Below are 15,294 nucleotides of genomic sequence, written 5' to 3' on the forward strand. Positions count from 1 at the left end.
GCTGTTCCAGGAAGCTAGGCACATAGTAGATGCTAAATAAATGCTTCCTGATCCAAATCACGTCACCCAAGCCCCTCTCCCTTCTGTTATTTCTATTACTCACAGGAGAACACAGTAAGGGACAAAAATGAGAAGATCAAAATCAAATCTGATGCCTGGTATTGTTACTTGTTAGCTGTTTTTTGTTTTTTGTTTTTATTGCAGTGGTGAGGGGAGGGTGTTGGTTGAGAAGTTTAAGCTCCGGATTGACCCAGGGATTTCATTTCTCTTCTTAGCCTGAGCTGCCATCACCATGGAAACTGACTATATTTTCAACTTCCAACCAACAGAGAGAAAAAGCAAGAAGCTGGTGGATTTCTGCAAAGTTCAGTTTGCTCTGCATGTACAGACACCTGCCACCTTTGAACAAAAGGAGGCATGGCCTTGAGGGTGGGTGGGAGGGAGCCCTTCTTCAAATGTCAGCCTCTGAGAGCCATCACCTTCCAACAGGCTGGTTCTGTCCATATGGGAATCAGCTGCTAGCAGAACCTTTTACAGAGGAGAATTTGGTGGGAGGCAATTTTTCCAATGAGGCTGACCCAAGGCAGGGTCTCAAGAGAGGTGAGAATTCAGGCTTTAAAATAGCCTCATTGAGTGTATACAGTTATTCAAGGAACAGATGGCTCTCAATTAAGGATGTGGGGTGGGAAGGGTAAGAGAAGGGAGCTGAAGACTTTGCCTTCACTTGCAATTTTCTGTGTTTTTGGAGATAAACAATGCAAAGATCATTGAAAGCTGGCTTTGGGACACATCACAGTGCTTTCAGCAGCAATTTGCCTCCTTCTTTAAGTTTCCCTTGGGTTCATTCTGAATTAGGGCAGATTCCCAGGAATATGTACTGATCAAGGCCAGGGGACATGGGAGTGGGAAAGCGGGAGGACAGGGAAGGAGGACTCAGTGTCCGATTAGCAAGTTGCTGTACTCTAAAGTTGCTCCCTGGTGATTTGAAGGCTCTATCCATCCTATAGATGAGGGGTTTGCAGGGAGGTGACCAGCATGAGTTTAGAAGATTTTAATAAACTGCTTACATTTAAAAATAAGCATATGGGCCAGGCGCAGTGGCTCACACCTGTAATCCCAGCACTTTGGGAGGCCGAGGCGGGTGGATCACTGGAGCTCAGGAGACTGAGATCATTCTGGCCAACATGGTGAAACCCCGCCTCTACTAAAAATACAAAAATTAGCCGGGCGAGGTGGCGTGTGCCTGTAATCCCAGCTACTCAGGAGGCTGAGGCAGGAGAATCGCTTGAACCTGGGAGGTGGAGGTTGCAGTGAGCCGAGATTGCACCACTGCACTCCAGCCTGGGTGACAGAGCGAGACTCCGTCTCAAAAAACACTGAGTAAATAAAAAATAAGTATTTGGCACACAAAATTCTCTATTTGGGCTTTTGTTGGAAATGTCAGAAATGCTGGCGATGTAGGTCCACATGGCTGGAGTGGCTGGCTACCCTCTCTAGATGGCACTTGGGTTTTCCAGTGTCCTACAGCCCCATCTGGCCAACTTCTCTCATTTAAGACATCTACTTGGCCCTCGTAGGCATCTCAGTTTATGTCTGACTCCTGCTCCAGAGAGTGCTTCTCCACTTTAAGGTGCATGGGAATTCTCTGCAATCCTGTTTAAAATGCAGATTCTCATTCAGTAGGTCTGGGGTGGAGCCATAAATCATGCATTTCTTTTCTTTTTTTTTTTTTTTTTTTTTTTTTGAGATGGAGTATCACTCTGTTGCCCACGCTAGAGTGCAGTGGCATGATCTCAGCTCACTGCAAGCTCCACCTCCCGGGTTCATGCCATTTTCCTGCCTCAGCCTCCCGAGTAGCTGGGACTACAGGTGTCTGCCACTACACCCGGCTAATTTTTTTTTTTTTTTTTTTTTTTTTTTTTTTTTTTTTAGCAGAGATGGGGTTTCACCATGTTGGCCAGGATGGTCTTGATCTCCCGACCTCATGATCCACCTGCCTCGGCCTCCCAAAGTGCTGGGATTACAGGCGTGAGCCACCACGCCCGGCCTCATAAGTCATGCATTTCTAACAAGCTCCCAGGCGATCCTAATGCTGCTGGTCCATGGACAACGCTTTGAATAGCAAGAATCTGGCCTATGGTGTGCAGTAGAACTTTCTGCAATCAATAAAACGTTCTATATTTGTACCAATATAAGCCCTTGAAATGTGGCTGGTGTGACTGAGTAATTAAATTTGTGTTTTTATTTGATTTTAATTAATCTAAATTTAAATAGTCAAATGTAGCTAGTAGCTACTGTATTGGGCAGCACAGGTCCAGAAAGTCCCTCAGGGATAAATTTCAATATGGATAATGGAGTTTGGGGGTGATCATCCCATTGGACAAGGATCAGGGGAACTATTTTGAAAGCTGGACTACAAGAGTTCCCAAGACAGTGTCCCTTATAAGTAAGTCCTTGGCAGTCAGGGAAAAGCCTTTCCTTTCAGCCAGATTTGTCTTGCTTTTGCAGTGGAATCCTGGTAGTGGCTCTCCCAGGGCTGTTACTTCCTTGCCTGGATAGGTTGGCTCGAACACTCCTAGGGCCCCAGGAGACAGGACACAGATGGCCCAATCCAACAGGCCCAAGATGTACCCCTCCTCATACCTACTTTTGCAAGGCCAATTGATTAAATCTAGCGAACACACAATGGAAAAACACCCAGCCAGTGCTCTTTTTGGTGGGAAGAAAAGCAATGGGATTGGTAAACAGAAGAGGCTAGAAGTTAGCACAGGAGGCAGGATGAGAGAGCAGGGGTTAAGTGGGGAGACAAAAGGGGCTAAAGTGTCTGAGGGACCAGTAGAGGGGCAAGAAATAGAGAGAAGAGGCATAAGGGAAGATAAAGGAGACAGATGTCAGGAAGAATGGTGTTAGAGAGGAAGAAACCATGTGGGGAACTATGTGGGGATCAGGAGGTATTCAGAACCAACCCGAGTGGGACAGCTATGTGCGGGACCTGCAGGAGCCCCACCTCACCCCTACCCCTAGGGCAGTAAGTGTTAAATACTTACCTCCTCGGTGGATGATCAGAAGATGACAGGGTGGGGCTTCTTTGGTGCATTTGTTGTGGCACTTTAACCTGAGAAAGATAAAGAGAGAGAAAGATGGATAGGTGAATGGCTGAGTGGACAGGTGGGTGGGTGGGTGGATGGATGGATGGATGGATGGATGGATGGATGGATGGATGGGTGGATGGGTGGATGAGTGAATGAATGGATGGGTAGATGGATGGGGGATAGATGGGTGAGTAGATGAATGGGTGAATGGATTCACGGATGGATGGATGGGTAGTTGGATGCATAAATTGGTAGATGGATGGATGCATGGCTGGGTGGATGAATGGGTGGATAGATTGATAGGTGGCTGAACAGATGGATGGATGGTAGATGGATGAGTGGATGAATAGATGGATAAATGGGTACATGGATGGACGGGTGGTTGGATGAGTGGGTGGATAGATGGGTAGATAGATGAATAGATGAATGGATGGGAGATGAATGAACAGATAGATTGATGGCTGATGTGTGGATAGATGGATAGATGGGGAAGTGAATAGATAAATAAATGGATAGATGGGTGGGTGAGTGGGTGGATGGATGGATGGATGGTGGATGGGTAGGTAGATGGATAGGTGGATAGATGGGATGCCCCCAGTGGTCTGGAAAGCTCTGGGTGCTGTGGATACTAAGATGTGAGATGAGATGGGGCAGCTACTGCAAAGGCATATCCTTAGCAAACCAGGAAATTAACTCTGGAGACAGGCTTCTAGTATCCTACTCTCTCAGGTCAGTCTTGGGTGGTCCAACAGTGGATGGCAGCTGTTTTATTAGCATTGCCCACATGGACTTCATGTTTTAAACAAATATCAAATATCATGCTTTTCCCATTAGCCTGTATCCATGATCATCATCACAATTCTTCTCATCATCTTCCATTTACTTGAAGACTCATTTTATACTATGCCATTTAATCTTTATAACAATCTCACAAAATGGGCATTATTATCATTCCCATTTCACAGATGGAAAAACTGAGATTAACTGACTTGCCCTGACAGAAAACCTGGGTCAGTGGTCCCAAAGGTGGCCGCTCATTTTTCTTAAAGCCTCAAGCTGTAGGACACATTCAACCAGGGCTTCCAATTATAATGAAATTGGTGCCAGGTATGAAGTTTTAGAGGCATAAAGTTGAAGAGTTTAGAATGAAAATGTCTTCCTTTGAAAGGAGCCAAAGAGGACACCTTGTTCTTTCCCCTCGAGTTGCCTGACTTCACAAGGATAATAAAAATCACAAATTACTGCAGCCTGGCTTTGTCCTTTTCTTTTAGAGTTTTATGTCAATAGAATAGATACACCCTGCGGAAGATGCCATAAGTGCCCCATTCATATCCCCTTAAATTCTCTTACCATTTTGCACATACCAGCCTAACTTCCAGCAGCCAACATCTTTGCCAGATGGTGGCCCTCAGGCTGCTTGGAGATTTAGTATGAAAATAGACACAAATACTAAACTCAGAAGTAGGAACTTTACAGTTGCCCCCACTCTCTTCCTGATTTGACAGTTCTCTTTAAAATAATGGTTTGAATATGCAGGCACAGACTCAACATTGATTCCTCCAATTAGTCTAGTTCAGTGGTTCTGAAAGTAGCGTCCTCAGAACAGCAGCATAAGCACCACCTGGGAACTTTTCTGGGGCCCCACGGCAGACCTGCTGAACCAGCACTCGGAGGCTAGGCTGTAGCAGGCAGCACGCTGGGTCTGAACGAGCCCTCTAGGTGAATCGGATGCATGCTCAGGTGAGAACCACCAGCCTAGCTGATTGTTTTGGAATATTTGTGCACAATTCCCCAGTTTTTCTCTTGTTTGGTCTTTCATGGTCCTCATGGGGCTCTGAATTCCTCTCTGAAAAAGTTAGACCTGGGACCACCAAGAGTGCAGCAGGGGAGCAAAGAGGGACATGGGCAATATGAGACAATGCTGAATCACAGGGTGAGACATAAGCCCCTCTCCAATTCTCTTTCAATCTGATGGCACCAGAGAGAAGGTGTCTCCAACACGTGTTATGTCCAGTCCTGGATTTCGACAGGTAGCAGTATCCACAGGGAGTTTTATCAATGGATTTTTCCATTTGAAAATTTATTTTTTCCAGGTTGCCTTATGAGATGGTTTGCATATTTGTCCCTTCCAAGTCTCATGTTGAAACATGACCTCCAAGTTGGAAGTGGACCTAGTGGAAGGTGTTCGGGTCATGAGGATGGATCCTTCACAAATGGCTTGGTGCCTTCCCTATGGTAATGAGTGAGTTCTCACTCTATTAAAGACCCTGAGATCTGATTGTTTAAAGGAGCCTGGCACTTCCTTCTATCTCTTTTGCTACCTCTCTCGCCATGTGACACCCCTGCTCCCCCTTCTCCTTCTGCTACGAGACCTTACCAGAAGCCAAGAAGATGCCGGTGCCATATTTGTACAGCCTGCAGAACCATGAGCCAAATAAACTTTTCTTTATAAATTACCCAGCCTCAGGTATTCCTTTATAGCAATGCATAACAGACTAACACACCTTATATTAATGGCAAGTGATGTTGATTTTTCATTTATGATGATGAGATATATTTTCATCTTTCAATAAATTTAAGTTTAAAAAGGCCATAAATAGAAAATAAGTAAAAATAGTAGAGCGGATATGTAATTATGATAAAATCATGACAGAGTGTTAGACAAATGTCTGAGTTAGACTGGGAAAAGCTGACTTAGACATTTTGGAATCTACAAAAAGAGGACACAGCTCTTGGCACCAGAAAGTCTAAGATGGTTGAAAAACATTTGGAATTGCTGTTGGTCATGAAGGACATAAAAACGGTAGGGCACTGAAAATAACAAGAACTAACATGTATGATGTGTCAGGTAATATCCTAAGTGCTTTACATCATTCATTTAATCCTCGTAACAGCCCTAAGAAGTAGCAATTATTGTTAGTCCCATTTTACAGAGTAAGAAACTCAGGCTCATCAAATTTGTATAACTTACCTAAGGTCAAATAGCCAGTAAGAGACAGAGGTCCCAAGCCCAACTTTTAACCACGATGCTAGATGCCTTCACAACTTGCACACTTTTTGCTTTATCATTTTGGGTGTAGGTGTGGGTAAAGCAGAAAGTTCCCGGGAGCTATGACTACCTGAGTCAAAATGCCCTTCTTTGAGACAAGCCTAAGATAACACCTAATTCTTCCCAATACAGACGCTTGACTTGACAAGGATAATCAAAATCCCAAGTTACTGTGACCTGGCTTTCTTTGTCTTTTCCTTTTCTAAGATCCTCAGACTCTCAGACTTATGGGAAATATCCCAGCCCCCATGGGAAAGCTCATGATGTCTCAAAACCCTTATGCAGAGCTCTGCTAAACGTGAAACTGGCCTTTTATTCATTCAACATTGACTTGGCCTGGAGTGCCCCAGGTACTGGACATACACAATGAACAAGACTAATGCCGCCTCTCTGTTTATGGGGAAGGATGATAAATGTATAAGCAGATAAATCAAATAACTGCAGATGTCATAAGATCATGAAAAAATATTTCAGGGAAGTGGGATGGGGGGAATGATGGGGTATGAGGGGGGTCCTTGGGTAGGTGTCAAGGGTAGGTGAAGCCGAGTTCCGGCACAAAGGTTTGGCGGGCAGGACATGTGTGGTGAGTTCAAGGGTTAAAAGTTAGAGGTCGATGAGGCTTTTAAAGTGATGAGAACTTTTAAAGTGAAGAGAACAACACGAACGGTGGGGACATGAGGAAGGGGAAGTGGCAGAGACCCTGAAAGCTAAGACAAAGGGTCTGCATTTGAATCTGCAGGGTGCTGTGAAGCCGCTGAAGGTTTCTGAGGACCATGACACGGTCAGACAGATGTTTGGGAGGCCCTGAGCTTCGGGGAATCTGATGTCAAAGGGGAGTCAGACTAAGAAGTTTCTGCACTTGGAATAGCTGGACTCCACTCCAGAAATTTCAAGAAAGAATTGTTTTCCTTTCCAACACCCCCACCTATGAGTCATCTCTAATAAACCCAGCTGGGAGAGTGCCTTGCAGATACAAAGAAGCCCTGTGGCTATCTCGTGGGCAGCACTTTGAATCAGGGGCATGCAATTTGATTTAACCTGTAGACCACTGTTAACCCAAGACAGGACAGGTGAGGCTGCCCACGACCTTGGCCTGTTTCCTGCTCTCCTCCTTGGCATTTTTCCTCTCCAGAGTCCCTTGTTGCTTATCTCTGGCAGTAATGGGAAAGCCCTCCTTGACCTCTGTCCCAGGAGTGGGAGACTGAACACTCTTCCTTCCAGCCAGGGGCTTCAGAGGGCAGCATTGGCAGTGGAAACACAGCCTTGCTCATGCAGAAAACCCCAAGAGAAATATCTCCAATGCCCAGGCACTTAAACCTTGCATGGAGGTTCAGATGTCAAGAACGAGAGCCTGCACATCCAGGATCTGCTAATAGAGTCGGCAGGATTAGACAAGCCCTGAAATTACACAGACTCTGGAGAGCGAGGGAAGAGGGACCACAGCAAGACTTTGCAAGCACACTATGTCCCACTTAACAAAAACCGTTTTTCCAGCTGGAAGTGTGCAGCATTTTCCCAAAATATGACTTTTCCTTTTCCCTACCCGTGGAAGAAAGAGCTACTAGCATATAATTTACCAGGAGACCACCTGCTTCAAAATTAGATTCCCGGACCTCACTCTCCGAGGTCCTGATTGGGTAAGTGTCTGTTGGGAATGCAAATTTTAAGCAAGCACACGTGAAACTTGAGAACTACCGTATCAGAGGAATACATTCTACTTCCCAGATGAGAGATGTATGGGAGCCTGAATCTTTTAGAATACAATGTTCTCCTCCGAAAGGAAAATAGGGGGAAAGTATATAGAACAAACCTCGGTTCAAATCCTGATACCACCACTCCCTGGCTGTGATAACTTGGGCAAGCTCCCGATACACTCAGAGCCTCAGTTTCCCCATCTGTAAAGTGGGGACAATTGTAGCATCTTGCCTCTCTGGGTTGCAGTGAGGACTAATGATACAATGCAAGTAAGGTGCCCAGAACAAATACTTGGCACACAGTAGAATCTCAAGAAGTGGCAAGTACTATCTTTTTTATTATGGTAGCTACCATAATTATTGCTAGTTTGTGCAACAGCTTTCTACAGCAAGCCCCTAAGATCCTCTGCTGGAGGACTTTCTCTGGCTGGAAATATGGGCTGGCTAGAACACTTGGAGACCTCAACCAACTATAGGTGGGCATTGGTTGATGGATATTCCAGCCCCCTCTCTCAGGGTTTGCATGACCCAGAGGCATGCTCATTTTAGGACTGCACCCCACTCCCTGCAAGCACCTGCTCTTTGATGCACCCATTAACAGCTGCCTTAACTCTCTGTCTCACTTCCCCACTCCTCTATTGATATGGCCTGGGATCATCTCTCAAATAAACCACTTGCCCTCACATCCTTGTCTCTGGGTTTGTGGAAACAGGGGAGCCCAGTTAAAATATCAGGATTATTAACAGAAATTCAGGGCATAAACGTGGCCTTCCACACGGCTCTCACACCAAAACCAAGCCTTCTGCCCCTTGACTCCTCGTGCGTCTCTAGCTGCCAGTCCTTTATGAATTTGGTTCTCCAGGTGCTCCATTCCCCAAGGAGGAAGGGAAGAGGTGGGTGGACACAGCAGACTGCCTCCAACAACATGAAAGAAGGCAAACCTCCACACCAGACGTGGGCCAGGAGGAGCTCCATGTTTCAAGATGGTGAGTCTGAAGGATTCCCAGGCACCAGGGAAGGTCCTATATGGTTCCAGAAGTGGTCAAAAGTTTGCACTTTGGAATCAAGCTGACCTGAGCCTAAATCACAGGTCTGCCCTTCCTAGCAGGGCAAGAGAGCATTTAATGAGAGAATGAGTAGTGCCACATAGGCACTAAATAGGTCAACGCTTTAGCAGGCAGGGATACGACCCACTCTGAACGCACGCAGGAAACGCCCTGCCACCCTCATAGAGCCTGCAAACTTGGAAAGGATTTATTTAAAACTTTCATTGCAAATAGTTAACTTTTTTTTCTTTTAAATTCCAAGGTTTAATAGGATAAGCTTCAGTTATCGGGAAAAGTTGCTTACGAGGAACATCTCATTCCCTCAAGGGAGCTGCTGGCTAAATGAGACATCGTCTCTGTCTGAAAATTAAATATGTGAATTCATCTTGAGGGCAGAATCTAGGTCTCCCTCATGTTCTACCTCCCTTTCCTTTCCTCCTTCATTGAAAGGTGCCTGGTGCTTATTATCTGGTGGGTAAGTATGAGAGAGAGAAAGAGGAGGAAAGAAAAAGAACAGGTGGAAGGGGAAATCTGTCAGGCACTGAGATTTAGAAACACTCTAATCCCTATCAAAACCGTTATTGAAAGGTCATTTCTATTTCTTATAAATCGTATCCCTCTTTGTTTGTGAAATGCAATGATGCCCCCTTCTTTCTTCCCTCCCTTCTTCCCAGTGTGGGGCGCCGGGGCAAGGATTTGACCAGAAGCAAACTGGATCTCCATGGGAACCGCGGGGGACACATGGTCTCTTTCACAAGCAGCTCTGCTGTTTTCTTGAAAGATTTGTCATGGCCCCCTGTGAAGCAGTCACAAGCCTAGAGCCTGGCGCGGAGCTGGGATTGGAACGCTGGCGTTCACAGGAGGGACAGGCAAGACGCCTCCTGGGGAAGACTGTCACGTCAATTTCTCACCATTCATTGGGCGATTCTAACCAATGGATGAAAATTTGCTTCAATCAGCTTCAATCTCTCATTTCTCCTACTTTTTCTTGTTCCATACCAGCTAACTTCACAATAATCTGTGTGAGTAGGGCCTGGGCTTTCCTTCCGGAGTGCAAATGGAACATTTAAAAAACCTGGCTCCTAATATCCAATTGAGGAAACATTCAGCAAGCACAAACTTTGAGCCAGGCGCTAAATTCCACAACCCATGTCCCCTGAACAGCAATCTCATAAGAGGTGGATATTGTTACACCCATGTAATATGTGAAAAGTCCTGAACACCTAGCTTTGTTGGCTTACTTTTGTTAATGAAATAGTGGATATCAATTCACGTATGGCTATGGAATCACAATATTGACCATGAGACTAGGAATAATAATGATTTCCCTCTACCATGTGAGATAAACTGTGTGAAATGTTTTACCTATATTTTAACCCTTATTAGCTTCTGTTTGTCTGTTTGTTTACTCTCACTGCAGATCTAATGCATTCATTTTGCTCACTCATTCTTCAGAAAACAGAAGGGATAAATCCTCATAGATGTGCCCCCGTTGTGTAATCATGTGATGTATAACTCTGTCTTCTACGTGCATGTTTTTAAAACCTCAATTTAAGTTTTAGACTGCAATCAAGTTGAAGACTTGAAGTCTAAGACTCTTTTTAACTGTTATCTTTTTCCCCCAGTATTTTCTTTTGCTTTTTAACTTTTTTTTTTTTTTTTTTTGAGACGGAGTCTTGCTCTGTTGCCCAGGCTGGAGTACAATGGCACAATCTTGGCTAATTTTGGTATTTTTTGTAGAGACAGGGTTTCACCACGTTTGCCAGGCTGGTCTCAAACTGCTGACCTCACGTGATCTGCCTGCCTTGGCCTCCAAAAGTGCTGGGATTACAGGCATGAGCCACCGCGCCTGGCCTGTCCCCCTCTTTCTGTCCATGTGTTCTCATCATTTAGCTCCCACTTATAAGTGAGAACATGTGGTACTTTGTCTTCTGTTCCCGTGTTAGTTTGCTAAGGATGATGGCCTCCAGTTCCATCCATGTTCCTGCAAAAGACAGGGTCTTGTTCTTTTTTATGACTGCATAGTATTCCATGTACATCCATTTTTAAGTCAAGAAGACTGGGGTCCAGTAACAAGCTCAGTCATACAGATAGTAATGGGCAGAATTGGGACAATTCACCCATGCATGCCCACAAGAAAACACTGTGTTCCTCCTCTGTGCCAAGGGCTGTGCTCAGCACTGGGGTATAATAATTAAATAAGACAAGAATTCTTTCTTTAAAGATCTTACAGTCTAGCAAGAAATGTACTGTCCAAGAATGTAAACCCGTCTCTTGTGGCTTCAAGCATGAACATCTTTCTACTCATCCTACTGCCCCCAAATTGCCTCTTAGAAACGAGCCCATCTGGATTTGAACCAGATTTTGGGGGCCTCATATTGGCAAGAACCACTTTCTCTCTAGAGGTCCCTACTGAGATCTACTCAAGCAACAAATATTTACTGAGCATTTACCATGTGCCAAGCACCGTGCTGGCCCTAGAGGTTTAAACAGTGAACAGTCCAGAAACGAGATGGCCCTGCCTTCAAAGAGTTTAAAGTCTGGTCAGGAAGACAGGCAGGTAAATAGACAAATACAACATAGTAGTATGTAATATGGTGTGACAGAAAAGGGCAGACAGTGGCACTTCAGATTTGAAGGGAGTCAAGGAGGGCTTCCTGGAGGAAAGTGGTGACTGAGCTGAGCTTAAAAGATAAATGAGAGCCAGGAGAGGTGTGCAAGAAAGATGCAGGCAGTAGCAATGGGGTGCAAAGACATGTCAATGAGTGGGCACATGGCCTGCTGCAGGGATTGATGGCTCAGGGAAGCTGGAGCTCTGGGCACGAAGAGGGAAGAGATACGAGGGGATAGAAGAGGAAGCAAACATGGCGCAGGGTCTCATCATGCAGCTGGATTTCGCCGAGAGCCAGGGGGAACTAATGAAGGATTTTAAACCGGGAGGGGAATGCCAGCTAAGCATTTTGAAAAGACCCCCTCTGGCAGCAGAAACTTGCAATTAAAGGGCAGGAAAGTTCCCCTCTCATTATCTTCCCTACTCTCTGTACCTGCTTTCCTTTTCCAGGTCACCGCATTAAGTGTTCCTGAAGGCTTCTTGCAAAAAAAAAAAAAAAAAAAAAAACAACAACGAAACCAAATCCTTGCCCCCTTTGCAGCAGGGCTTGGTTCACTGCATACCCCAACTGAGCATTCTGGTCTCATGTGAGTTCCCCTGTGGTCTCTTGTTTGAAACAATGCTTCTAGAAATGCCTCTGTATGCTCCAAGTGCAGGACAGCAAAACACCCTTTCCCTCACTGCTAATAACTCAGTGGGGTCTAGCTCTTTAGCCTATAGCCAACCACAATATAAATGAGCAAAGGGCAGGTGGTAGGGAGTATTGACATATAAATCAAACCTTGGGCTCCAGGGACATCATGAAAAATCACCAGGAACCCCCCAGCACTTTTCTCTCCATAAGAGAACACTGCAAGGGAAGCTGTACATTTATTGCTGGCTGTACCCTCCCTCCTCTCCTCTCCCCCACCTTCCCTGAAAAAGGAGAAAGTGACTGTAGAGTCTTCTTGGCTCTCTGAACCCAGAGATGTTCATCAGAACACAAAGATCCATTTGTCGTCTTTCAATTTAACAAAGGATGAGGGGAGCGTGGGGCAGGCTGGGGGTCGAATGACGAAAAGCTTTGGTCCAGGCTGGGATTGAGACCAGATTCTTATACTCTGTTCTGCTTGTTTAGTTAAAGGGCAAGCAGAGTGACACATAGCATTTATTGCCGGCCTTCTGTGTAGCCAGCCTATGTAAAGTGGTTAAAAGTCTGGGATCTTGAATCAGAGCGATCAGTGGGTGTGAGTAACAGATCCACTCACCATGACACTTAGAGCCAGCTGTTTACTTCTGAAGGCCTCTGTTTCCTTGTCTGTAAAATGGGGATAATAACAGACCCTACCTACTTTCCATAGTTGTGGCAAGGATTAAATGAGATCATGCATGTAAAGTGTTTAGCAAAATGTCTGGCACCTGGGTGAGCCCCCAATACATGATAGCATCATTATAATTATCATCATCATTATCACATCTAATCCCACCTCAGCCCCCAGTAGAATTATAAGCATCCCTCAGATACAACTATAATTAGACCTAAATTTTTGCTTATCATAGGTAAAAACGCATATATGGGATGATTAACTCCCATTATAATTATTGCAAAAACTGAAGTGTTTCTATTAATAGAAAAGTAAGTTCAAGATTCAAGCTGGTGATCTCTGAAATACTTGCTCATAATTATATCCTGCCAATATCCTGCCTGTTGTACAAACTCCCGAAGCTTCCAGGAACTTCGCAGCAGCTGCGACAGCAGCACTCATCATTTCCCCACTTTTTAAAGGTCTGGGTAAATCAGTGCAATGGTGGCTCATACTAGCCATGGCTTACTTCACACTTTTATCTCCTCATCACTTGTGGCTGCAGCTATTTTGCAAAAAAATAGGACATTTTTAGGTAAAACATATTTTGATGCAAGAACATAGGAGAGCAGAATGCACAGGGCAAGAGGGAAACCCAAGATGTGCTTGGTTTTTCTGTGTTATTGGATATTTTCACTTGGATTTTGATGTGTACGAATCCCATTGAAAAGATCCACTAACACGGCAAAACTCAATTGAGGAGTGCGTGGCTTATTTAAGTAAAAATTAGTAAAGTGACTGCTTATATAAAAAGAAGTAGGTACGAGCATGTCTGGCCAGCTACTGCAGGCAGGAGGAAAGAGGACTCGTATAAAAGCCATGAAAACACCACTGGAATACACTGGAAATCTTGTGCTGGTTAACTCAGGCTTTCAAACAGCATGTCTTACCTTACTAGGGGACTGATCATGGGTCTCACTCCTACAGAAGTGGGCAGTGACCTCAACCGGAATGTATAAAATGTTTTTAGCTAGTAAAGACCTACCTCTATTATAAGGTGACCAACCTAGGCGTGACCGAAGGGTTTCTAGGCACTTTGGACTTTCAGTGCTAAACCTCAGAAAGTCCCAGACAAACTGAGATGGTTGATCACCCCCTAGTATAATAGGGATTATAATGCCTATATCACCCTATAATTATAGAGTAGATAACCCTGTAGTTCACCCTATAACCTGAAATATATATAAGGATTCACCCTACAAGCTGACTATTTGAGTAATGAGTCCAAGCACAGGTCAAGCAACTGCGAGTTGCCATTCTAAAACTGAATAATGCACAGCACAGTCCCATGGCTTAGGGATGAGTAGCTCTCTACTGTGGGCAGTTCTGACCCCCAGGAGACATTTGGCAATGTCTGCAGACGTTTTTCATGGTCACAACTGGGAGTGAGGAGGGGGTGCTACTGGCATCTAGCAGGTAGAAACTGTAGATGGTGTTAAACATCCTCCAACAACAGGACAGCCCCCACAACATAGAATTATCTGGTCCCAAATGCCAATAGTGCCAAGGTTGAGAAAAACTGAAATAAACCCTTTAACAAGCCTTCCAAGAAGTTGGCTGATTCAGAAAATTCTGAAAGAAGAGCAGAGAACCAGAACTACAGAAAAGGCGAAAATGTGCTAAAATTTTCCAGAACTTCGATGTTGCTTCAACCCATGGAAGCGATTTAGTGGGTCTGTTTCTTTTTATACTTCGCATTCATATAAAGTCGAGTTTTGCAATGAAATAAATGCTGAACAACATATTTAAAGATTCTAATTTGAAAGAATTCTCAAGTCATTATTATTGGGGCATGAACATATTTCATCACATGGAATGAATGTGTTACCCTCACTGTACATCAGAGAGGTTTAGAAACCTTCCCAGAGTCACACAGTGAGGCAGTGGCAGGGCCAGGACCTGAACTCAGCTCTCTCTGCCCGCAGTCTGTATCCTTGCTGTTGTTTCACTGTCATAAGTTGAGTTTTGTAGAAGCAGATCCTGAAATGAATATTCTTGCAAATGATTTATTGAGGGAGTATGCTCAGAAGAAACCTATTCCAGCCGGGCACGGTGGTTCATGCCTGTAATCCCGGCACTTTGGGAAGCCGAGGCAAGCAGATCACTTGAGGCCAGGAGTTTGAGACCAGCCTGGCCAACTTAGTGAAACCCTGTCTCTAGTAAAAATGCAAAAATTGGCTGGACTTGGTGGTGGGCACCTGTAATCCCAGCTACTCAGGAGGCAGAGGGGGAAAATTGCTTGAACCCGGGTGTTCCAGGCTGCAGTGGGCCGAGATCATGCCTTTGCACTCCATCCTGGGCAACAGGGTGAGACTCTGTCTCAAAAAAGAAAAAAAGAAACCTATTTCATTGTGGAGGAAGCAAGGTCGGGAGTAGGGAGAAACCAGGCATGGATGCGGTTTCAGGTGAATGCAGTCTCAGCCTGATACCATGGGGACCCTGCAGGAAAAACTGTACCA

At 44.9% G+C, this 15,294-nt stretch overlaps 1 protein-coding gene across 3 annotated transcripts in view; it reads right to left on the reverse strand.

Annotated features, from left to right (window-relative positions):
* Window positions 1-15,294, reverse strand: part of KSR2 (kinase suppressor of ras 2) — a 506,936-nt gene that overhangs the window by 91,481 nt on the left and 400,161 nt on the right. For all 3 annotated transcript variants that reach the window (XM_005572358.5, XM_005572357.5, XM_015431615.3), the window contains exon 8: window positions 3,048-3,115. In XM_005572358.5, the coding sequence (XP_005572415.1) occupies window positions 3,048-3,115 (68 nt within the window). The remainder of the gene's footprint in view (window positions 1-3,047; window positions 3,116-15,294) is intronic.

Source organism: Macaca fascicularis, chromosome 11 (assembly GCF_037993035.2).
Source record: "Macaca fascicularis isolate 582-1 chromosome 11, T2T-MFA8v1.1".
Classification (NCBI taxonomy): domain Eukaryota; kingdom Metazoa; phylum Chordata; class Mammalia; order Primates; family Cercopithecidae; genus Macaca; species Macaca fascicularis.